Source organism: Oenanthe melanoleuca, chromosome 14, assembly GCF_029582105.1.
Source record: "Oenanthe melanoleuca isolate GR-GAL-2019-014 chromosome 14, OMel1.0, whole genome shotgun sequence".
Classification (NCBI taxonomy): Eukaryota; Metazoa; Chordata; class Aves; order Passeriformes; family Muscicapidae; genus Oenanthe; species Oenanthe melanoleuca.
In genome coordinates this window covers 1,891,662-1,917,113 of record NC_079348.1, presented here as the reverse complement: position 1 = coordinate 1,917,113, position 25,452 = coordinate 1,891,662, and the positions used below count along the sequence as shown (strand labels likewise).

General features: G+C 42.7%; 1 protein-coding gene across 2 annotated transcripts; it reads left to right on the top strand.

The window, feature by feature from the left end:
- Nucleotides 1-16: 16 nt before the first annotated feature.
- On the top strand, nucleotides 17-25,439 carry DCUN1D3 (defective in cullin neddylation 1 domain containing 3). 2 transcript variants are annotated; one of them, XM_056503370.1, is made up of 4 exons: nucleotides 17-103; nucleotides 10,440-10,515; nucleotides 15,176-15,708; nucleotides 17,561-25,439. In XM_056503370.1, the coding sequence occupies exons 3-4, from the start codon at nucleotides 15,278-15,280 to the stop codon at nucleotides 18,042-18,044; spliced, it is 915 nt and encodes a 304-aa protein (XP_056359345.1). In that variant the 5' UTR covers nucleotides 17-103; nucleotides 10,440-10,515; nucleotides 15,176-15,277; the 3' UTR covers nucleotides 18,045-25,439. The 2 variants fall into 2 exon arrangements, with proteins under 2 accessions (XP_056359345.1, XP_056359346.1); XM_056503371.1 differs by lacking the exon at nucleotides 17-103 and adding an exon at nucleotides 284-692.
- Nucleotides 25,440-25,452: the final 13 nt, after the last annotated feature.

Here is a 25,452-nt window from a genome sequence, read left to right as displayed (position 1 = left end):
CCGCCCCTCGCACGGCACGTCACGGCGCGTCACGGCGCGTCCGCCAGCTGAGCGCTCGCCCGGAAGTGATGCGGTGGAGGCAGAGCCGCTCGGCGCCGCGGAGGTGAGTGAATTGGACCGAAGCTCTTCCCGTCCGCCCGGGCTGCGGGGGAGCGGCGGCGGCGGGGGCGGCGCGGGGCTCGGCACGGCCCGGGCGGCGGCGCGGGCGGCGGGGTTCGCCCGTGGCCGCCGCGCTGCCGCTCAGCCCCGCCAGGGCCGGTTGTGCTCGGGGGGCCCCGCGCCGCCGCCGCCGCCCCCTCACGGCAGGGCCCCCTCAGGGGACAGCCGGCGGGGAGCGGCCGCACAGGCGCTGCCCGGTGCCGCGGGCCCGCGGCGCTGCTCCGAGCGGTGCCGGTGGGTCCGGTGCCGCCGGGCCGTGCCCGCCCCGCACTCACCGCCGTGCCCAGCGGCGGGGCTGCCTCGCCCCGCGGTTCGGTTCTCCCGGTTGTTTCCGTTCGGGGTGCCGCCTGTGGGGTCCCGGGGCCCCTCGCGGTGGTCGCTGCCGGAGCCCCGCAGCCCCCGGGCCGGAGAGCCGCTGCTTTGTTCGGGTGCGCTCCGAGCCCAGCCTGCTCACGTGTCACGCTGGAACGTGAATGTTCCTAGTGTTTTCAGGAGAAAGAGAGCAATAAACTGTAAAGCGATTTATTTCCAAGGTAGTTCTCTCTATCTGAACCTATCCCCTTTACACAGCCACTTTTTTTTCCTGCTTCAGCTCTCCCTCCCTTCCCTGAGTGTGTTTACCCTTCCTGTGCAAGCTGCAATCTGCATTAATCACTCTCTGGGGCTGTGATGGTACTAATAAGCTACTCATAACAAATTATAACTTGCATAATCAGTGTTTCGAGCAAATATTGGTTGGAAGAATATGCCTGTCCTATCGGTGCTGTGGTTGCTGGAAAGAATCATTGATTACCTTTTAAATAGTTAACACTACTGATATGCTGCCCTTCAAAATGTTACATTGATAACTGAACAGGCTGATGCCAAGTGTCAGAATATAGCATTGATCCACAGCTGGTAACTTTTTTTGAATGGCAGTGTCTGTCACATAATTTAGAGGGGTAATGAGTTAAGTGCTTTTAAAAAAAAAGGGGCCATAGCTGTACAAACAAAAAGCACAGAACTGCCCCTACCTTTTTGAAAATTACAGGCCTCGCTGGCATGGCCTGTATTTTTTTTGGGAGAACTGTTGACCAAAAGACATTATCTAAACAAATTCTTATGTGTTTAAAAGCCTCTTTATTAAACAGTTCATGTATAGCTACAGTATTAGTATTTTATTTGGGCTACAGTGATGGTAAGAGAGAGTTTCTGAGTACCTGTGTTCCTTGACTGCATCTGAGCACTGCTGCATGTTTCCCTGGTGAATGATAATCCTCAGAAAAGCAAACACAGTTCCTTAGTTAAGATTGCATGTGAAAGTAAAGAGACCTGGCCTCATGTTCTTGTCAATTCTGTAATCTGTCCTCAAAGCCTCCCCCACACAGGTGTGTCATGGTGGTCTGTGGAAAACATTCACTTTTACATGACAGGCAGCTCACAGTCTAAAGCAAAGAGTTTCTGCCCATCAGCAGAAAAAGGAGAGCTTGTGATCTGTGTTGAGTTAGTTCAGATTTGCAAAGTGCAACTGGCTTTACAAACTTATTGCAAATACTGGCTCTTGTAATGATTTCTAAAACTGATTATTTCCTAATAGCAAGTTGTATGTGGGCATGAATACTGTAATTCTTAAAGAAAAAGTAACACAACTAATAACAGGGGAACTTACAGCTTTGGTGCTACCTGGCTGTTTTCTTTGAGATACTGACAGCCTGCAGTAAGAGCTGTAATCAGCTCATGTAATCAGGATCTTCAAAGCTGTGTTAGGTGCCTTTTCTGCCCTCATTCTTGCTTTATTTTGAAGTTGAATGTTGTGTTCATTGTTGTGAGCAAATTCTGAATGATTTGTGTCAGTAGTTCTTATAATTTTTTAATCTTGGGAATTCATTAATAATTACATCTGGCTTTCATTTAGCATGAATTGTGTTGAAAAAAAGATGATCAGATGAAGGAGTGACTTTGAGAGAGAACTAAGAACAGCTCTTTTGGAAGACTCTCATTGAAATTAATTGAAGAAGTATATATTGAGCAAGAAGGTTTGGCAGACTTCTAGGATGTGTCTGACAAATTTGAGAGTGGGTAAGGGAGAGGCGTGGTTCTGCTGCTTGCTTTGGTTCAGCTTAAGGAGCAGGAGGAAATCCTCTGTGTTGGGTATGTGTATAGGGACAGTGGGGTGTAAAGCAGATGGGAAGGGGATGGAAGAAAAGAGGACAGCCATGTCTTCTGCACTTGTATTTCTTCATGGCAGAAAGGAATGCACAAAGGGTTTGGATACAGAGATGCATGGCTGCAGATTGGAAGGAGTGAGAGTGCCCCAGCACTGCTTAGATCTGTCCCACACTGAAGCACTTGATTTTCTTTATTGGTTCCAGGGAAATGTTGGTAAATTTAATTTAGAGCCTTGGAGCACTATAAAATCCATCACGATGAGGTTTTGGCAGTTTGTAAGAACTTGCAAATGGCAGAAACAATGTTATTGTTTCATTAGGCACATGGGTCTGTTCGTGAATGTAACAGGAAAATTCTGCTCTGAGTAAGAAGAGACTATAAAAATAGAAGTATAGGATGTTAGAAAAACAGTCCTTTCTTTCATCCTCAGAAATACAGAAGGAGCTGAATATTGGTAGCTAGAATTCTTGGAAGGCTGAAAGAACAATCTGTAAACACTTGAGGGACTTGGTAGTCACAGGAAGATAAGGGGGAGCCCCCTTAACAGTTTCATCAGAATTCCCTGGCTGGGCTCCTTCTCTTTGGCTGCTTCTCCCTAGGGGTCTGCATCTTATCTCTCTGGCTTCCTTTCCTCTATTTGCCTCTGACTAATAGGCTTTGTCTTCTGGTTACTGGAAGTCTAATAAGTTCTTTTGTCTCTTACCCCTTCCTCCTTTTTAAAAATGCTAGATTAATGGCTGTAATGTTTTGCAGACTGTATGTGTTGGTGACATGGATTAATTGTGTACTTGACTCTTAAGTTACCCAGCAGTAATGGCATATTAACTTGACTTGAAACAATGGTAATTTCATGGCAAATGTTCAGTGCAAATGTTGCCTTCTGGTAAAGTGCCAACTGCAATTTACCCCCTGTAAACCTGTGACACAAGTAAACTGTCTGTGCAGATTTTCTCAGTGTCTCCTGTACTGTGAGTCGTCTCGAGTGTGTCTTTTCAAACAGTCAGCGATTTCTCCTTCCCCCCTATCTTTTGTCTCTTGCTTGAGTCAGGTAATTACAGATCTGGGTTGAAACCTTCCCAGGGAGTGATCAGGAAAGCCAGGACTTGCAGACGTGCTCCCACTGCTCACTGGCAGCTTGGCTTCCCCCTTCCCTGTGGAGGTTTGTGGATCCACTGGGCTCTTGGTGATGGGCTGTGGGTGAAAAAAGGGGAGAGCCCCAGGCTGGTGGGGGTTGGCAAAGCCCAGGGGAGCTCTGATTGCTCCTGTTCCTTGTGGTGACATGAGGAGTGTGGCTTTGGTGTGATAGTGTGGTGATGATTTTACATTCTGATCTCAGTGCTGGCCATAACAGAGCAAATAGGGAACCAAGGCCTCTTGCCTAAAATATAATCTGAGAATTGACCCATCTAGGTTTCCATTTTATTTGTATGTCTTGGGGGGCAGCTCTCTGGTCCAATGATCTGCATATTAAAGGAAGCAGAAAATCCGGATTTTAGTTAAAGGTTATTCAATTGCAATGTTCTGCTGCCAGAAAAATAATAGTTAGGGGACTACTTAGATGTAAGTGTTAAAGAACTGCTTGACAGAAGTAGGAAAACTGTACAGAAACCCACAAAAGCATAGGTGGTGAGACAGGATTCCAGTAAAGAGAGTAAGCTACTATAATCTTCTGGTGTCTCAGAAAGAATGGTTATAAATGCTGTTCTGTCTACAGCATCTGTTTTGTGAAAGACAAAACTTACTTTGCAGAATGTGAGAATGCTGTTCCTGACCTCCTGTCACAGTTTGTTATTCCCACAAAGTCAGACTGCCAGAGACAGTATGACATAGTTGTTTGTTGTCTCACTTTTCCTGTTTAGTGAACATAAGTGGGTTTTTTTGAACCAAAAGGATTATGTGCTCCTGAAATACACCAGTCTTATTTTTGCATCCATGTAGTAGCAGAAAGTGACAGTTTTTAGTTCTTTCTTTGATTTTTTTTTTTTTTTTTTTTTTTTTTTTTTTTTTGTGTGTGTGATGCTTTTCCTCCTGCAACTTTGGAACTTGCAATGCAGTTAGTCTTATCCTTTTGTTTTAAAATGGAAAGGGAGAGAGAAAATCATCTGAGCATGATTATGGGAGGCATGTGTAGCTTAGTAATAGACTCACAAACACAAATGTCCTAGCTCTTAGTTTTGGTCATATGCTGACTGTTCAATATTTTCATTGGCAACAAGTCTGTACAGAAAGCCTTGAGTGTTCTGGATCAGCATATAAGTGGGTGGCCTGGAGTGCCAAAGGTCTGATGTATTCCAGCTTCCAGCAGTTACCTGTGCTTGGATTTAGTGATGATGTCTCATGAATCAGGATAGATACCTACACACCTGGTCTTTTGTGGAACACAGAATGTCAAGAGAAATCAAGATATGTCAAGAATGTGTTAAAACTTGTGAAAAAGAAGTGTGTCTTCATTAAAGTTACCACCAGATTTCTCAAGGAGACGTGAGAGTCTTTGTTACAGCTGATGACCAACTACTCAAAGGAGCTCCTTTGAAGCTACTGATACAGTTAGTATCAAAATAGTGCAGAATCCTTTGTACAGTGGGAAATGTTGGTGTTGTTCGCTAAAATAGGGAAGTTGCAAATCAAATCAGGAGAGAGAATTAGGGCTTCTGCAGATGGCTGTGTGTATTTTCTGCTTTAGAAACTGTAGTCAGTTTAAAAATGCAAGCATATGCTCTTAAGGCACTTTCATATGTCAGTGCTTTCACTTAGAACAATTTGTTGTACATAACTTAGATATGATTCCAGTGTTTATGTGGTCAGCTGGTACTGAAGTTCCTACACAACTGTGTGCAGTGAGTGATTCTTCTGGCTGTCAGCCTGTAAACTGTGTTACACTCACTGAGATGGCCAGTGGGCCTTCTGTAAACTCCTTATGAGCTCTGCTGCCAGCAGGGATCTTATGAGGTGGTCTGGCTCTTGTCTTTAAACTTGTGCCTTCAGTGTTAGGTGCTGTGTGGGTCACTGTTCTGACAGCTGCTTTCTGCTGGAGAAGGGAGACTGTCAGCCAGAGCTGCTGGAAAGGCTTCCTTTTTTTGTGTGACTGCTGTCTTTTCCTCATTGTTGAGAACAGTAAGAAATATGAACTTACTTACTACAATTACTTTAAAGCATGTTTTATTATTACAGGAGTCACTTGATAGATACCTGAATTACATTCAGCTGAATGTAGTTGGTGAAGGCACCTCAGTTGCTTCAAGGTGAAGTCTGATAGCTGAACTTAGGGTAGAAGAAAATCTGTGCACACTTAGCTCAGTTTAAAAGTAAATGCTTTTTCTTTCCATTGCTGAGTAGATTGTAGACCAAGGTGGTTTTTCAAAGTTATTCTGGTTTGACTGCAGAGAGCTGCAATTTTCTGTAGGTTAATTTGCAGAATGCATTGAGCCAGGGTAAGGTAAATACTTGCAGCACAGCTACTTTCAGATGCTTTCAGTGGGATGCATCTCTGTCAAATACCCAAGGGCTCATAATCTGCAGTTTTGCTGTAGAGATGTGAACTGGTCATGTCAGCACAGAGTAGCTCTTCCCCTGGCATGAGCTTTAATTATTCATAATACATACTGAGGTGTTAAAGGTCTGTCATGCTGTGCAAAAGTTAGTATACCCTGGAAAAATACTGAAGGATTATTAGTTTACAACCCTTTGCACATGAAAAGGGAAAAACCACACAAACTCTCATTAGAAGATTGTTTTTTGTATGTGTTGGACTTTGTATGGCCTTTCACAAGGATCTTGAAGGAGAAGGGGAGTATTGGTTTTTAAGTTTATAAGTTTTTAAATAGATGGAGATAAATTGCTTAGTGACTGAACCTTCATTTTTTGAAGGTGGCTGAATTATATGCAGTGAAATAAATGAGTTTGTTCATGTCTGAGTATGTAAGAGGTAGGGAATTGGATGGAATCTGATTTGGAATCTGGTTTCAGCTTTACTGAAAACTGATGGCATGATCTTGAACAGCCCTGTTGTTTGCCTGTCTTGATTTCTCCTCTGCCCATTGTCTGCTCATAGCTTAAATAGACTTCTCAAAACAAGTACTGCTGCTGTATGAATTAGTTCATTAATTTATTTACATTACAAAAGCACCTGAAGGCACCTTTCTAAAATTACATTCTGTTTAGCTAGCTGGACTTGGGTTTGTTCTTTGAAAATACAATAATCCTAACAAATCATTCCACCTACCTAATAAAGTAAGATGAAGCACATAATAGGAAACAATTGAAAAATTTTTAGTGGGGCCAAATGGAAAAACAATGAGAAGTAATCAGTAAGTAAGGTATTGTGTGGTTAGAGAATGAAAAGGGAAGGTAGAGATTCAAGGATGATGCATTTGTCTGCTGAAAAAGCTACTTAAGGAAAGTATCTTTCATAAGAAAAAAATAGTAAGGTGCTTTAGTCTTCCTCTGCCTATAATTTTTCACATTATTATTCTTTTTTCCTTAAGCTGGCCTTAGACAATTAGCTGCATGCAGTGAACTACAGATCTGAAACATCTGTTCCTCTTTTTCTTGAGACTACTTGTTGAACTTTGGGGATGAAATGTGGTGTCATGGTCTGTGAGTGTATGCAGAGTCAGGTGCTCTTCAACAGTGCAGCAAACAGGTTTCTTCTGCCCAGTCTTGAATGGAAAAATCTCCTTTGATGAGTAAGCTCTGGGCTTGGAGTGACAGCACACCAGGTCAAGGCTCAGGTATTGTAAAAAGACTTTTGCCTGCATCCTGGTGATGGAGGGGGGAGAGGAAGAGATTTGGTGGTAACTCTTGATTCTTGGCCCTGAGACCTGGCCCAGCATTATGGACTGTAAATATGGTGAAGTTGTTTCTGTTTTTTTTTTTTTTTGTGTGTATTTTTGTACCTGGCCTTCCCTTCCAAAGTAGTTAAGCCTTTCCAATATGATCTTTCTCAGAGAAGTCTGCTTCTCATTTGAGAAAGTATTCAGGCTTCCAACATAGCTGTTGCCTGGCTTGGTTTTCCCCTAGACTGCCATGTAGCCTTCTGCCAAGTGGCAGCTGGAGCTCTGCATGGTGCCTTTTCAGGTGTCTGTAACTATGCAGACATGTTCTGTAGAGACAAATTTTACCCAGTTTGATCACATTTCTAAAGCTGTTTTGTTTCCAAAGCTCAAACTGAGGTTAATCAGAAATAGTTTTGTTACCCTGGTTTGGAACAGATTGGTTAAGTTGTCGTGTATCTGCCCACAAAACCATTCCTGTCTGTAATTCATTGAAAGGTTCTTCAGCTGCAGGAAGCCTCACAAACTAATAATTCATTTTAACTAATTGCAGCAGGACTTTCCTGCTTTTATACTTCCTCTTGAGTAACTTTGCATAAGTGTATTTGTGCAGCAGTGGTGTGGAGCAGATCAGCGTGACAGACAGGTGCAGAGCTTGCTTGGGGATGTGGTGAGGTGTGTTCTGGGCTCCTGACAGCCCAGAATGTGCCATTGTCCTGCACTCAGAGGGTTTCTGCTGGGAAAGTTTCATTGCAGGTTCAGACTTGAAATGAGCAGTTTCCAGAAGGTGACAGCTTTGACTGAAGTTTGGTTTGTGCTGTAACATTTGTGCACTGAGTGCTTGGTGCCGTAGTGTAGAGCTCTGAACTTCCACGTGTAGAGCTGATCCTCAATTTTAACCAATACCATTGATCCTTCACTGATTGCCACAGGAGAGCCAAGGTGAGAAGCTTTGGAGAGAAGGCTGCCTGCTCTTACCTCTGGGAAAGCTGCTGGGGGTGTGGAGGGCCTGCCCTGATCCTCCTGCCCAGTGCTCAGGCGAGCCAAGTCCCAGGGGCTTAGACACAGGTGCAAGAAGAGGCAGGTGAGCAAAACAAAGGCCTCCATCATCCCAAGGGTCCACACTATTTACTTTCTTCCTTCCCCGGTTGCTGAGGGGCTGCTAATGAGCAGTGCAGGCTGTTGTCTGAGTTACTGTGCTGCACAGCAGCACAGGGGGAGGGGGCTGCTGACCACAGCCTGCAGCTGCACCTTGCAGCTCTGGCCCAGGGGCTGAGCCAAAACCTGTGCCACCAACGTGCTCATGCTTCTGTCCCCCCCTGCACTCACTGTACATGGTTTAGGATGAAGTCAGTGCATTGCTGTGCTATGACAGCCTTTAAATACAGCCTTGAAGAGCTTGATCTTCTAACTGCTAACTCATACTAACTTTTTGTTCCATATACCATAGCTGTGTTGTCAAAGTTTAATACATTTAAAAATTCTAAAAAGGTTAAATGGACAACTCAGAAGAATAGAAATATAAAGAAGGGGGAAGAATTGTAGCTGGAGGTTCTAACATGTTAAAATTTCTGGCTTCAGTCAGTGTGCATGTGTATAGGTCAGCCAGCAAGGAAATTACTTCAAACAACCTGAAAAAGTTTGGTTCTTGCTGGGTAGGGCTGATCTCCATCAGATTCAGCTTCTTTTGAACTAAGTGTTTGCTTCCAGTATGTGCAGGAAGTCAACTGGAAATGTAGATTTGGTGGATCATGGATATCTTCCAAAGAAATACAAATATGTTTGAAAAGTAGTTTATTGCAAAAAGTTGCCATGACAATGATTTTTCAAAATGTGAACTGTATGATGTTTATACAGGATCCTGGGGAATGAGGCTGCACAGCACCCTGTGTTCCTCCCTGGTGATTTATAAAAAGAAATATTTAGATGCAGGAGGCCAAAAGAAATTAACAGAGATGTGCCAGATGTTACATTTTCTTAAATTCTTGAAATTCATGGGATGCTATGGTGAAATAGGAAGAAATTGAAGCTAGTACTTCCACCATGAGAGAGGCAGACACTCCTCTGTTCCCTTGCATGTTAAGCTGCCCTGGTGGCTGTGCACCCTCTGGAGTGTCTGCTAAAAGAGCTGTGAAGCCATGGAGGAGGGAAAAAGGATGGTTAGTTGTGTGGAAGATGAGGTTTGGGTGCAGAGCATATAAACCCAGTGTGAAGTAGACTTTTTGGTCTCCACCTCAACAGTAATTGCCTAAAAATGATTCAGTGCAGATATATTTTTGTTCTGTGTGTGCATAAGAATGAAGAGTTTCCAGGCATTTTGAAGTGTTTGGGGCTTTTAAGCTCTATCAACAGCTTTGGTCTGAACTAGGTTTTATGTGTCAGATTTTCCTAATCCACATATAGGATTCAGGTTTGGGGAGAACTCATGTGGAGATTGGCATGTGTGACAAGACCTTGTTTCATGGTTGTATTTCTACATTCACCCACCTCTTTCTGCTGAAGGACACTGAGCAAGCTAATGTTCCTACTTGTTTCCCAAGAAGTAAATCTCATGTAAAAAGTAAGTATGCAACAAGGCAGCTTTTGATCATCTGTCTGCTCCCTAGATGTACTAAGAGCTGTAAAAACTAGATGTTTTAGTGTTTCTGTTAGTATGGCAGAGCAGGGGAGCATTGCCAGAGATTTCTTGTTTGTTGTGTTTTTCTACTACATCAGATACAGAAGTGTTGACTAGGGGCTGCAGTTGCAGCTCTTGCTACAAAAACCAGACATACCTTTGTTGGTTTTTTTCTCTTCAGAGGTTCCTAGTTATACAGCAGAGCTGTGAATTTAAGAGAAGGGAAGTTGAGCCAGCTTGACTGAACATGGGAAAACAAACATGGAAAAGAATGTGCTAGAGAATGAAAAAAGAGAATTACTCTCCAGACCCAAATTATGCTTTGCTAGGTAGCAGCTGTCTGGCATTCACAGATTAAACAGCACTCAGCTAACATGCAGTGGCAGTGATAGCATGTCCTCTGCTTTGCTTTGAGTGTGTGAAATGAGGAATTCACTCTCCCATGCTGAAAGCCATGGAAGTATCCGGAAGTGTGTATTTACTCCTAACAAACAGTTGAATTTGTCTGCTGCTTTCAGTACCTGTTGAATGGTTCATATGATAGTGCAGACTTAATGGTGTAAATGCTACTTTGTAAGTCAAAAAAGTGAAGTAGTTTTCTGTAAAATGACTCTTTGAGCAAATGGAGTTTGGCTCTGAAGGGTTTTATTAAATGCACAGTTGGTTCTCAGTGATTTGGTGCATTTCATGGTTTTCATAGCCTCTTCTAAATGTAAAGATTTGTGTGGTCTTTTGTCTTCCAGCATTCTATGTGGAGTCCAGGGAGCCTAAAGGAAGCTGTGAAGCCAGTGGAATGATTCCCTGTGTAGCTGAAACTATGTAAGTATTAGATGTTTGCTTACAAGATCACTTGTCTGGCACAATGGCAAAGTGATTGCTTCTGCTTCAGCAGTGGCAGTGATCCTCTCCTGCCTGCCCAGTGGGGAGCTCTGTGTGTCTGTTCAGGGCTGGAAACAGACAGGGCATCCATGATGTACTGCTCCCTACTCTCAGCTGTTTTTGAAGTCGTGTATCCCTGACCATTAAAAGTTAGATAATGCATAGTGCAATTCTGTAAAATTCTTAGACTATACTCAAGTGTTTGTGAAAAGCTGAGGCTGGGTTGAGGCTTAGTTAAGCTCTAGTTATGTTGTCTTTGCCTTAGCTAGTGAAATGCTACTTGGAAAGGGATTTAATGGTTGGCTGAACTGTCTCCCCTTTTGTTATGAGATTTCCTAAATTTGTCTTTGAGTCTTCTTGAATGGTATGGAAAGCTTTTTCCTCTACTCTCTTGATACTTGCTGTGTTTTGAAGCTCATTATAAATACCTTCTGATGCAACACTTTATTAAACAGCATAATGCTTGTTTTGCTTGTTTTCCTCTGGTCATATCCAATAATTTCTATTACTACAATAACATCAGTCATAGAAAAATACAGGGTTACTTAAATATCTCCTTTGCATCTTCTCTCCTTATGCCAGCTCCCCCCCTCCACTTCATTGCTGCTGTTTTCAATTGTTCCATGGTGTGCTGGTATGATTGAGAGTTATTACTGAGTCACATTGTTTTGCTTCCTTCAAATTTTGGGTTATGTGTGATCTGGTCACTTGAAAATGGAGGAAAAATGCTGTGAATTCCTTACAGCACTTAGAAAAATGTCTGACACAAAAACCCCCACCAAATGAAAAAGCCCCTCCAAGCATTAGCCAAGGCCTTTGTAATCTCTAGGTTTTCATTTAATATGTGGGACCATCTGGCTCTGCACATCCGTTGTTCTTAGAGGATGATTTTTCTTTAGCTGGCTGTATTCACCAGAACTCATCTTCCTGTGTTCCCAGCTGCTGACTCCTTCTAGAAAGGTGCAGAGAACGTCATTGTGGATCTCTGCTTTGAAAGAGGAAGATGGCCTCATGGGCATCTTGGTGATTCATATGTACTGGAGATCATTGCTCAATACTTTTCTGAGTAATAGACTTCTTTGGGAGCACTGCATCCTGGAGCACTGAGCACATTCCAACCTTAGCCCTGAATTTTGATCCTTTTTACCAGAATGGCAAAAGCACTGGTCACTGCTGCCTTTTATGTCTTGCTTTTATGCTGTACAAGCCTCTTAGTAATTTTGCTCTTGGGAAATGATCCTTTTGGGAATTGATGCTTTGCTACCAATCCAGTGTAACCTTTGGGTACACAAGAACTTTATACTTGTAGTTCCTGATCCAGCTGGGAGAAATCTCTGCTGTTCTTTGTGCTCTGATCCTTGCTTTGCTCTGCAGCCAGGCACACAGCTCTGTTCACCTTCCTGAGGGTGCTCTCCCACTCCCTGAGCTCTGGCTTCACTGATGCTGCAATTAGATCCTCTCTGCAGCCTTCCCTAACAAAAGGGCCAGCTTCTCCCACTTGTTTCTATCTCCTTCCAAGGCTCTTGTTCCTTTCATGCCTTGAAACCTGAGTCACGTAGGAAGCGGAGGTGACTAGTTAGTGAAGTGGATCCAGCTTAACGAAAGCAATTTACAAAAGGGTAACTGATGGAGTGCCAAAAGGCTTCTCTCTTACAAAACCAGATACATGCACAAGCTGCCAGCGGATGCAGTCTGGACTTTTTTTTTCCAAGCTGGTTTTGCTATTTTTGGGGTAGAATGCTTCTAAGTATCTGGCACATGGCATCAAGTTTCATGTAGAAGAAAAGTGAGGAATTGCAGCAACTTTACATCAGTATCTTCTAATGTTTGTTCATAAGAAGTGGGATTGTGCTCTGAAAACCTCCTTGGCAGGGAGGAGGAGGAACTCTCTTACTGCAGGGAAGAGCAGTGCTAGCAGTACCCAGGCAGTGGCAGTTCAGGAGCAGCATTCAGCTCTTTGTAAGGCAAGTAGGAGTATACAAAATGTGTTTGGTAGAGGGGTACGCTGTGAGGGGGGTGGTTAACTTGCCCTCCAGGGGTTAATGCTACTTGGCTTGCTTGTTTTTTGGAAACTGCTGGTGGGACACCTCCTTACATACAGGTGTCTAATAATGCTGGCAGGTCTTCCCTCTGTGTATTGTAGTGCTCTTTTTGTGGCAGCAAATGATTTTAAAACCCATCAGTTTCATCACATTGGTGATGTCACTTTGGGAACCTGAACTTTAGATAGTTACTGTCATTAACACAAGCTGTTGCTTAGGAAGCATGACAGCATGAGTCACTTTTATCAGGAAAATTATGAACACAGTATGTATTGCAAACTGCCTTAAGAAAAAAAAACCCTTCAAATTGGGATTCCTCAAGTGCATTGGATTAATTAGGGTGTGTGTGATTTGACTACTTTAGAGGAAAGTACTGTTCACTAATAGGCAGCTGTTCCTTAACCTTCCCCCATAGGAAAACACCAATAGCTAATAACTGCTGTTACATCTTTGAGCAGAAAGTTTTCTATACTACCTAAACTCTGCTTTAAACTCTAATACTAGTCTGTGCTCAGGATTTCTTATTCTGTTCTTTTAGCTGCTTGCTTCTCTCTAAATAAAAATTTGTCCAGTGTGGTGCTAGCTGCCTCTGAGAAACTGATGAAAGAACAAGAATTAGTGTAGATTGAGCATTTGAATTCAGATGGATTTAAAGATGGGGTGGGGGAAAGCTGGTATGTAGGAGTTAATCACTAAGCAGTTTTTACACTAACTACTAATATCCTGTTTGTTTTGGTGTAATGAAATAATGACTGGTGTAGACAGGAGAGGACAGTGTTGCTCAGGCATCTGGCAGCACAGAAACCAGTGTCAGGCTGTGCTTTGCAGCTCACAGAGCTGTGAAGTACTGAGGACCAGTGAAATTATCTTCTAATTTATATTTACAAGCATATATATTTGCATGGGTTTATATTAGCATGCATATTTTTATGAATTCTTTCAAATATATACTATTGTGAGTTTCTGGAATACATTAAATCAAACTTTGCTTGCCTGTAACAATGATGCTGCAAGGTTAATCTTTGAAACATTGTGATGAAAGAATATATAATACCTTTGTTTCTTTGTCTGCTTAAAAAAATAGGCATTTGTTAGTTTCGTGTGTGAGTTTTGTGCTTAAGAAAAGGGACTGGGGTGGGAAAGGGAATCCAGGTAGTCAAAACCAGCATCTTGGCTGTTGTAGTTCCACTGACAAAATATTTTGCTCATGAAGCTGCACACGTGCTGTTTTGACTAAACAGGTATAATGGCTGAGAGAAGATTTATTTTTGCAATCCTGATATCTGAAAATTCATCTGTACTTGTTGCTGCTGTTGCTTTACAGCTTAAAAGAAGGCTTCAGTCTCAGTAAAGCTTTGCCCAAGAAAAAATACAGTAGAACTGATGTGATAGCTATTGTATTTATTAATTTTTTAAATTTTCTCTCTTCTGTCTTGTTCTAATTCTAAACTGAAAGCTGTACACCTAGTTAAGTCAAACACAATTTTTTTGTTTGAAGCTTTTGCATAACTGACAGCAGAGGTGAAATGCAAGTAAGTGGGTAAAGGAGGACTATGATAAGCAATTGCTTTCTTGGAGCTGCCATTTCTGAGAAGTGGACTGACCTTGGTGTAGCTGCTTACTGATAGAGCAGTATCAGTGTGGTAGCTTGGTTTTAACAGGGAAAATGGGAGAACCCTTTTCTCTAGACAAAATATCTTTTCCAAATATGCAAGGGCTTTGTGATTTATAAAAAGAGAGTATGATGAAATCATTTTGGCATTTTAATTTTTATTTTAAAAAATTCTCTCTGAACTGGAATTACTACTTCTTATCTGCATGTGTGTCTATTAAGAAGGCCCCCTCCCCTGTCTGTCTCCTTACCTGAAGGGAGGAGCCCACTGGAAACAATGAACAATTTTTGAATACCCTCTTGCATAAGAAGTGTTGCCTCCTTTCTGCAAACACACTCTGTGTTTTAAGTACAAAAACTAGATTCCAAACTCTGTTTAAAAATAAACACACAACTTCCACTCCCTCTCCTCCTCGCCCAAACCAGCCAGCAATCAGCCCCCTCCCTGAGACATCCTTTTGCTGATTTGCTGGAGGTACAGTCTAGATCCAGTGCTTAGGACTCTGCCAGGTTGTCCCATCAGTGTCCCTGTCCTTTTTCTTTGCTTTGTTTCACTGTTTTATATTCTATATATAAAATGTGGGTATACTTTTAAAAACCATTTCCTTTAAAATATTTCTGGGTTAGAGTTAGTGTGTCGTGATGAAGCCTGTGCATGAATCAACCTCTTTGTAACCTATGCTGCAGTAAGAATTTTAGGAATTTCCTTTATTAGGACCCGTTAGTGTAGTGTAGCACTGAGTGAGCTGTATTGATTTCTAGGTAAAACAGCCTGAAATTGCCTGAAATTTATGGCTTATTCCAGCCTTGTGTACACTGCTCCTTTTCAGTATGCAGAGCTTAAATATCCTGAAGTCAGTCTCTTAATGGCAAATGTTATCCCACATTTAATACTTCAGATATTCTTCATAGAGAGACAGCAGTTTGACTCTAAACTGTTTTTCAGGTTAGCTGAGTGCTGCTGATGGCATGGTGAGATGTGTTGAAGAGCAGCTGCGAGGGTGTCCAAGGGCAGGGGGACCGTGCTAGGAGCTGGGCTTGCACCATCATGGGCCAGTGTGTCACCAAATGCAAGAATCCTTCTTCTACCCTTGGCAGCAAAAATGGGGAAAGAGAATCTGGCAGCAAGTCCCACAGCAAGAGGGGTGCAGTCCACAAAGACGACCACGGCTCGGCTGGCGGGAAGGCTGCAGGAGACATTCTTGTGAATGGGACAAAGAAAACAGATGCTGCTGTGGAGTCCAGTCAGCCTCCAACGTTTTCTGGAGACACAAAGAAAGATTCTGTTTGCAGTGCAGAGGAATCTTCTCTTCAGAGGATTGGGGAGTTATTCAGGAGGTATAAGGACGAGCGGGAAGATGCCATACTGGAAGAAGGAATGGAACGATTTTGCAATGACCTCTGTGTTGATCCCACTGAATTTAAAGTACTAGTTTTGGCTTGGAAATTCCAGGCTGCTACCATGTGCAAATTTACAAGGTTAGTTCTTGTAGAACTTGTAATTATTTTCATATGTTAAAGTATATCCTGTCAACAGTCTGTTGGAGAGACAGCCTCATTAGCTTCACTTACTTATTTCTTCTAACACTTGCTTTTTGATCAAATTAATTCCTACCACTGCACAAGGTAAGCTTTGTATTGTCTTCTTTCCCCCATCCCCTCACACTGGATTTCAGAAGATGTGGTTTTGGCCATTATGCTGCTAGTGATGAACAGTGTAGTGAGATTCTGTAGACATTAATTTATTATTGATTTGCCAAAAACAATTTACTGTATCCAGCATTATCTTGGTGATGGGATTGGACGCTGAAATTAATTTTTTCTTTAAAGTAATGTAAGATTCTTTAGTAATTGCTACTAACTCTCTTAACAGTCTGTGAAAGAATGACTGACAGAATTGTTCCTGTCCAACCAGTGTAACACCTAATGTCTTTTTCCAAGAGTAATCTTGTTAAAGCATAGAGAGGGAAGGAAATGTGAGGGTTTTGACACTGGTAGCTGTTTCATACTGTTCTAAGTGCTGTGTGCCCTTCTAGACAAGGGGCTCAGTCAGCAGGCAGTCCATGTGTGATGCTACAGGAAACAATGCAGTGGCTAAAACTCCCCCCACTGAGCCCACAGGCAAACCCAAACTGCAGCAGCCTCCCCCAGCTTGATTAGCAATGTCTAGGTAAGAGCAAGTGAAGAGTGCCTGCAAGGACTTGCAGGGTGAGAAGGAATTTTTTATTTTTTGGTCTATCTAGATTGGTTTGAGTAATGCTGCCTATTTTTACTGAGCTTATTACTTTGGTGTTCAGAGCCTTGACCCAAGCCTCTGCTGTGCACTGAGCAGCATCTTCAGAGTCTTTGTGGCTGAGGGTGTGTGTCAAAGGGATGAGTTACTCTGGAATGCAAATGTGGATTTACTGGAGGCTGACAGCACAGGTATTTGCTAAGATGGTAGAGGAATTGTAAGTAGTGTCTGTAATTCTGCACAACTACCATGAGTATTATTAACATGGTTTCAGTTGCCTTGGAGAGGACAGATCTAGTGATGAGAGGTTTTATTTATTGAAGGGCACACTCCGTGGTACAGGTGCTGATGGACTTCTTCCACTAAGCAAAGCAACGTGGTCTGTTCTCCTGAGTGCTGCACCATCTCTTGTCTTCCCTCCAGCCCATCCTGTGTCAGCCTGCTGGCTCTCCTGGCTGGTGGTAACAGCTGCTCACAAGCATCAGGGAAGCTGAATGTGTCCCACTGGGTGCAGGGCTGGTGCTCCTGCACATTGTGCAGTGTCTGTGCATTGTGCTGCAGCCCTGTGATGCTGTGCTCCCTCCCAGGCTCTCAGCAGGTGTCTTGCTGACCCACACCAGTGGCTCCCCTTTGGTTTTGCAGGCTGAAAGAACAACCAAAAGCCACAGCAAAAGCAAAAGTGAACTGCTCTGTCCCTTGCAAACAGTTCACCCAGAGCGTGGGCATTTAGACATGGGCAGTACTGAATTGGGTTGGGGTAAATGTGTTAATTTCAAACATGTGGAATTTCTTCTTCACTTTTTAATGTGAAAGGCATTCCAGGCTGTGAAAGTGTCCAGAAAAGCCAGAGAGCAGAACCTTTCAAATGCTAACACTGGAGGGGGTTGCACGTGGTTCCCCAGGCCTTTAGGAATGCCTTGGAATTGTTTCTTTCCAATGGCTCCTGTTGCCAAAATCTGTGTGCCATTGGGGCTGAGGGCACACCTTGTCTTGTCCAGATGATCTTTGATTTGGTGCAGCTGAACAGGGCCTGGATGCATTTGGCACACAAGGTCAGTGGGAAGGGCTCATTCTAATTTCTCTTCTCTTGCTTAACAGGAAGGAGTTTTTTGAAGGCTGCAAAGCAATAAATGCAGACAGCATTGATGGCATTTGTGCAAGGTTCCCCAGCCTCCTAAATGAAGCCAAGCAAGAAGATAAATTCAAGGATCTCTATCGTTTCACCTTCCAGTTTGGCCTGGACTCTGAGGAAGGACAGAGGTCGCTACATCGGGAAATAGCCATTGCCCTTTGGAAATTAGTCTTCACCCAAAACAAGCCCCCTATTTTGGACCAGTGGTTACACTTCCTAATCAAGAACCCCTCAGGAATCAAGGGAATCTCCCGGGACACGTGGAACATGTTTCTAAATTTTACTCAGGTGATTGGACCGGACCTTAGCAACTACAGCGAGGACGAGGCCTGGCCGAGTCTCTTCGACACCTTTGTGGAGTGGGAAATGGAGCGGAGGAAAAAGGAAGAGGAAACCAAATGTCTTCTGTCTGCAGACACAGAGGGGCTGTGTGTGGAGGAGCAGACTTAGCAGTGGCCAAGCAGCAGTGACAAAAGCAACTTGTTGCCCTTCACGAAATGTAAACTCTGGATGTTTCTGGAAATTACCGAGGCTCCAGATTTTTCTACTTTACACCTTTTTCTGCCTTGTCTTTGAAAGGGCTCTAGAATGCTGTATCATGTTTTAGGCACTTTCTTAATTTTGGTTATTCCTTTTACTCTCACCCTGAAATATTTGACCCTGGCTACAAGTTAAGCTTTTTTTTTTTATTATTATTATTATTTTTATTTTTTTTAAGACTTCAGATTAGTATAAATAAGTCTGATACTTCTTGCACAATGTAGTTCTTTTTAGTTAGGTTAAATTAACATTGCTAAATTATACAGTGCCAGATTAAGTTTTTCATACTACGTCTGTCAGGGCAGGTCTGTACTGTGTGTAGTGCTGTTTACATTGTTGAAATTTTAGGCTGTAATAATTTTGAGGTTTTATACCAAGATGAACAGCAGTGTTAACTATAAATGCATTAATCCTGGGTAATAAGGCTCTAAAAACCAACATAAGCAACAGCTTTTTGTAATATGGCTAATTCCCATTTTGAGCTAACTCCTAGTGAATGAGTCCAGATCATTCCTTTTTTTGGACTTTCAAACTAAATGTTGGGATTGTTTTATAAAATTACTGTACCTGTCAGTCAACTGAGTGGTAGATGATGATTTGTATCTAAATCTCTTTACATTCACATAATAAAAGAGCAGTACTACCTCAGTTTTATTGAAAGTGGACTTGTTGATGGACTTCCATTTTCTCTGGAAGTTGTATTTTTGTGGTACATGAGAATATTTTTACTTGACTAAAAGAACCAAAGGTTCTGCTTCTTAAGTTTGCTAAACATTGACAGAAGCAACACACAAATCCTAAGTCTTCAAGGAAAACTGTGGTATAATTCTGCTTTAATTTGTTTGATTTATACCTAAAGTATTACCTTACTTGTCTGGCAAGCACAGTACTTCTATGTAAGGAACTATCTTTTGCATTAATATTGACAAACCAATTTTTTAAACCATATGTTTAATTGCTAAATTGCAGTTAATACTCCACACTTTCTGGAGCAACAATATTGGCATCTGATGACAAAGTGAATTCTTACTGTGTTCTTAATGACAGCAGTGTAGATGAGTCATTTTTAGACTGATTTGATAATATTTGGATAGGAGTCAATTTATTATTTTACAATGCCTGTATTGGGACTATTTGCCTGTTGAAATTGTTGTGACTTAAAGGGAGTTTTATTAACACTGGTTGAAATTTTTTGGGTTATTGATGCTACCTTTTTTAATTTTAGTATGTCAACTTTTTTACACCTTTTGGTAAAAGGATTGATTGCCAAGGCTTTCTGTATAGCCAAGTGCTGGCTTAATGAATTTGATATACTTCCTTTACACACCTTTTAGTTTCAGAGCTGCATTTCAAGATCATAAACCAACTTCAGCTGAAAACAAAACAAAAAAAGCCTGGACAGTCATCCATAGCATCTAATAGCTTTTGTGATATAAGGGTTTTAAAGCTAAAGGGAAACAGGTTTTGAGCTTGTCACCAGGTCCAGGGTGTCATGCTTGGCACATCTGCTCTGTCCCCACAGGGGTTTGCAGAGGGGGAGTAGGATCTGCCTGAATTCTGGGACTGACTTTGCTGGTGTGCAGTCTGCAATAGCTTGGCTTGGAGGTCATAAATCACTAACAAAACGTGGGCAATGCAAACTGTTTATAAACAAACCCAGAAGCCACAGATAGCATCTCTTTCATCTAATAAAAGGAGAGTTTGGCCCGTGCTGCTCTTGTTGGGAGACAGGCTGTGGAAAACAAATGTGATTGTTTTAGATGCAGCTGAATTTGTCCCTTTCCAGGAGTGCCCTGAAGTTGATGTTTTATTGATAAATACACCCAAAGCTTTGTCTTTGCTTCTCTAACTTTCTGTGGCATGTAAGTGTTTGGCAGCAAAGCCTTATTCTGATTTGATGAGCAAAGCAGGCCAAAGCACTCATGCTGGAATTGTTGAATTTATGGTGAGACTTTTGCTGGTGCTGTTATTTTTAAAAGACTAAAATAAATCCCCCAACAGAGGCTGCTTTGTTAGGAAAAGTTCCAAATGGGGACTGATTTGATAGTAAATGAAGACTGTAAGTTTGAGACTTTTCATTCATTCAGCTATTAAATGCTTTGTTCATCACTTCTTTTTTTTTCCCCCTAAAGGAAATTTAAAATGTCCAGAGTGTGAAAATTACTATTCATGTAGGTAGCCAGTGCATGCATGCACACCAGCTCATGGCAGCTTCTGCTTTACACCCCAGCATGCAGCAGCTCCAAAGGATGAGGGATGGAGCTCTCTAAGGAAGGTGCTTATCTTGTGGTTGGAATGTGGAGAGCAGTGAGGAAATCAGTCTGCAGTGCATCAGGCTCAGCCATTTTCATCTGTCAGATGTAATACAGCTTCTTTTAAAGGTGGAGGTGAGCACACAGGAAGGGAAAATCTGGTTTCCTGTTGGGGAAAGGACAGCCATTACCAGTGGTGAGGTCCCACGTGTTCAGTGTGGGGGACAGCCCTGCTCCTGTTCTGCTGCTTCCAGCCAGGCAGCAGCAACTCCACCCACTGGGCAGGGTACTTGCAAAAATAGCCAAATTATCTATCTAGCAAAGTATCACTTATCTTTAGCCTAATTCCAGTCCTTTAATTACCATTTACAGAATGCAAACCAGAGCTGTGTCAGCTCTGAACTCCTGAAGCAGGAGCTGCAGCTCTTTGCAGTGCTGGCAGTGAGTGGGGCTGTCAGAGCTTCTCTTGGATTGCCTGGTGATTTGTGATCCCAAACAAGACTGCCTGGACTCTGTAAAGCTGGGTGCAGGAGTGTGGGGTTTGTGTGTGTCTCTGAGAGGTCTTTAATAATATTGGAGCCTCTGAAAATATGCTTGTTTAATGGTTAAACTGTGAATATCTGTGGAACAGGCCAAATACATTCACTCTTCATTTTTATATAATTTAATTCTTCATTGTGTAGGGCACAGGACTGTAAGTGAGCAGTGATGCTGATGAAATCCTTGAAACCATTGCAACTGTTTAATTTTTTTTTTTAAATTAGGTAATGTGTTAGGGAACTTTATGCATGTAATGAATCTGCTGCAACTTGGGATAAATAACTACAGATAACTATATAGATAGTTGAAGTAATATAATGGAAAACTGGTCTGACATCCACAGTCTGTGGCATTTTACTGCCTTCTCTTATATGCAAAGAAATACAACTCCTGTAAACTTTAGCCCCTAGTAATAAAACACTGACCACTTACACCATATTATAGTTTTCAACACCTTTAAAATTTGTCTTCCAGATCAACTGGAGGCTTAATTGTGCTAATTTTTACTTGTGTGGGTGCATTTCTGAGGTCAAAGACTATCTATTGATTGAAGTAAGGATTTGAAAGATCTTGCCCATAGCTGGCCATAAAGCATGACTGAGGCCATGAGTTGGAATTGAACACCAAATTGAGTTTATTTGCTGCTGGTGCTATTCTACATGGAAAATTACAGCTTTCTAGGGCTGTGCAATCCTAGTGAAAGGAGCACAGGAGCATGAGCACAGGGCTGGCAGTGGCACAGAAGCAGCTGCAGCAGTTGGGACTGTGGGAGCTGCTCCCCCAGGCTGGCCCAGCAGATCTCCTGGATCAGCTCTGAACCAGGACAGCTGCAGCCAAGCACAGCTCAGAGCATGGAATGAGCTCAGGGTGCTCTGAGGGCAGAGTGGTTTGGGTTGGTGGCAGAAGGTGCAGCCCCTTCTCCCTTGGACTGTGCTGGGGGACAGCAGCAGCTTTACTGGGTGACTTATTTCAGTCTTGGTGTGTCCATCAGAGCCTGAGGAGCCCATGGATCCAGGACTAGCCTGTCACCCATGGCTCCCAGGCCTATGCACTTACCAGTGACCTTAGACTTTTTGTGATACTATCAACATAAGTCTTGTTTCCAAAAAAAGCCAACAAAGTTAAGGAAACACCATGTAGTTAATAGCCACCTCAGCTATGGTATTGTTTGGTGGCTGAGGTTACATCATTCCCATTCTTTGGTAAATAATAGTCATTGTGAGTTTCTGGGTCTTGCAGCCTTGCAGCGTGATCCTGTTTTAGAAGGGCCTCAGTAAATTGGGCATCCAGCTCTTCCCCTGAGCCCACTCTGCTCAAAGTGTGTGCATGTGAATTTAGCCTTTTGTATTAAAAAGGAAGATGCTTAACCTGAAACTCAGAGTTCTTCAGGGCAGTGCTTCAATATGCAGAAAAACATATTTTTTCAAATAAGTATTAAAGCAAAGTGTCTGCTTAAATTTTGTTGTGTGCAAACAAACCCACCAGTGTTAACATTTTCTTTTTTGGACTATTGAAGATCAAACCTTTGGTTTTGTAGTGTGAACTGAAGTGAAATTCATGAGATTGTAAGACAGAAAGAAGGCTGTATCTCCTTCACCATGAAGTACGTAGGTATCTCTACCTCTTGTTCTTAGACTTGAATAGTTTAAGGCTACCATCCTTTCCTGCCAGGATTTTATGCCTGGATGAGTAATCTATTTTTTTTAATTGACCCAAGTTAAGTATTATCTATTTGCCATAGTTTTTGGTATCCTGTGTTTAACCTGTATGCAAAGGACCCTTTGGAAGGGGGCCGGGTCAAGCTGCAAACCAGAGTTGGTTCTCCCGGGTGCTACTTTTGGAGTGCAATAGAGCGAGCAGAGCTGCGTGGGTGTGGCTCAGGGCTTCTGTCACCACACGTCCTCTTCCCTGGTCAGGCTGCCTGTACTGACAGTCAGTTGGAGATGGAGCAGCTGTTCCCCAAGAGGGAGCCATCAGCCTTTTCATTTGCCCTTGAAAAGCTTTAGGAACCCACCTGATGCAGTGCCATGAGTGTATTTTTATTTTAATCAAAAATACTGTGTTTTGTTCCGTGTTGGACTGGACTTGTAACCACCCAGCAAAGATGGGAGCTACCAAAGTGCAAAGGTCAGAATCCTGCACAGGATAAACCCCTTGTGCTTGGGTGAAGCTGGAGTGTTGTCAAGAGAACTGGAGATGCCAGAGTGGCTTTGGTGCTCAGCTGTGTTCATTAATGCACTGGGGGTGTTCTCCATGCAACACGTCTGTGTCCTTCCTTTCCTCCCCAAAGCAAACTGCAACACAGTTGCTGTCACTGCAAATCCCCCATAGTTTGATGCTGTAGCAGCTACTGCTGCAAGATTCTTCCAGTGTCAGGGCTGGTTTTGAGGTGTGACCTCTTGCACTATCGGGATGGGCACGGATTTCCAGGGAGCAGGGGGACATGAGACAGTAGGTGAAAGGAGCATGTACGTTCTTGTCCTAACAGCTTGCCTTAAACCACTGACATTGCAGCGGTTCCTTGCTACTATTGCAATCCTCAGTCCTTGAAAATCCAACTGGTTCTGTAGGTAATACTGGTTTTTGTTTAATTTTTAATAAGTTTCTATCTTTGCTTAATTGCACTCTTCAGATAAGCCCTTTTTGGATAACTTGTCATTTCACACTCTAGTGTTTGTGCTGTAAAGTGTTTCATTTTTCCCCCTGTAAATTGTATCTGGACTAAAGGTTGCCTACTGTTGAAGCAGTGTGTTTACTTGAATGTTGCCATTTTATGCAGTTACAGCTGCTGACTCTTGCTCTTCTCTGGTTCATGAGAGTGGAGATGGTGTGGCCAGAGGTGCAAACTGCACAGAGGATCGGTGGAGCTGAAGGCTGCTGCTCCTCCCACGTGTGTTACACGTGTGTGTTAGAGGACTTTACAGATTAGTGCTCCATGTTTGGAAGTTGTGACTTTTTAAGTCATGCCAAACAAAATACACTTGCTTTCTTAGCTGTAAGTTTGAAATAGTGTTTAAAAAGAGATGGGCTGGCAGGAGGGTTGGAGGGCCTCATGCTAGAAGTTGTTGAGTAACTCAAGTTCCAGGAGCCACGGATGGGGCTGGCAGGATTCTGTCCTGAGCCAGCACTGCTGGGGTTTGCTCTGCCTGGTCTTGAGGGCATGAAGCAACCACAAGGCCTTGCTGGGCTGTGGAGAAGGGTCAGCCTGGGAGCACTGGTTGGTGCAGCCTCATTTCTTTCTTGTGGATCTTGAGGCCCCAGTTTAACCTCAAGTCCCTGTCTGTGGGAGGAGTGCACTTTGGTGGTGTTTGCTCCCAGAGGAGTAACTGAGTGTAACTAGGGGATCTTTGTGTGGCTGTCACTGCCTCCTGTGAGCACAGCTCCCTGAGCCCTGCTGGCCTCTGGGCTCCTCAGTAAACCACAAGGGTGGGCAGGGTCACATCTGCTTTCTTTGTGCCAGGGGGTGTTTTGCCTTTTCAGACTTACCCAGGAGATAACCCTGTATGAGCCAGTTTTCTCCCTCTGGGAAATGATGAATGTGTTGCATGTCATGGAGCAGCCCCGTGGTTCCTCTTTGGGACAGCAGTATCAGAAGTGCTGTGTAAATGTAAAGCTTGAAAACAGCTGGAGTAAATTCTGTTTCATGTAGGATCTTTATTTCAAGGGGATGCAAACAAATTTGAAACCTGATCTAAATGAAAATTGGGAGAATTTCAGGACAATGCATCTACTGAATCCTAATCTACTGAATTGGTTTGTAGTTTTACAAATCATGTAAAATTACTTTTATATCAAATTTTCTCACCATTGGCGTCTGGAACAGAATGGAAACAGCATCTTATGGAATGTGCAATCTAAGGCACAATGCAAGTAAGGTGTGATAAGAAGGTTGTCTTTACTTGATAGCAATCCTGAGTGCAATGTTTTTGTTGTGTCCCTTTTGGAAGAAGAGCATTAAGTACAGTCTGAGGTTTTTCTTTTCCTACAAGCAAAGCATTGGTTTGTCCATTACTGACTTCTTGTGAAATTTGTGCCAGATGTATATTAAATATTTTGGTGCTTTTTCTAATCCAAGCTGCCATTCATTGACCTGTGAGATTATTGTACTTTGTATATTTAAATGACCAACCCCTTAAAGAAAAAACAAAACAAAAATCCTTTAGTCACAATGTATCCTGACTACTGTAGCTTGTAAATGTTCCAAAGCTTCTGGGTTTCCTGTATTCCAGTAAGCTCTGAGGGGAGGGGAACAGCTACAGCAATCTCACCCACTGGAAAGGGAACTTGCAGGCTGTTCTGTGCATTACTGAACAAATGAGTAACATTTGTGGTGTTTACATAACGACACATTGGTGTTCACTTTTTTGTGCTCAAGCTTTGTACAAAATGTCTTATTTAAAGCTGAAGTCCTTTTTTCATTTTTCAATTAAAAAGGGACAAATTACTTATTTTTTCATGCCTATGAATAGGACTCTTGCTAGTTTTATTTGTTATGTTTCTCAAGCAGGACTCCTGGATGGATGCTC

Excerpts from the sequence above, each read along its gene's own strand:
- DCUN1D3 (XM_056503370.1), top strand. The coding sequence starts at position 15,278 with ATGGGCCAGTGTGTCACCAAATGCAAGAATCCTTCTTCTACCCTTGGC. Across the intron at positions 15,709-17,560 it reads ACCATGTGCAAATTTACAAG|GAAGGAGTTTTTTGAAGGCT; the intron begins GTTAGTTCTTGT and ends CTTGCTTAACAG.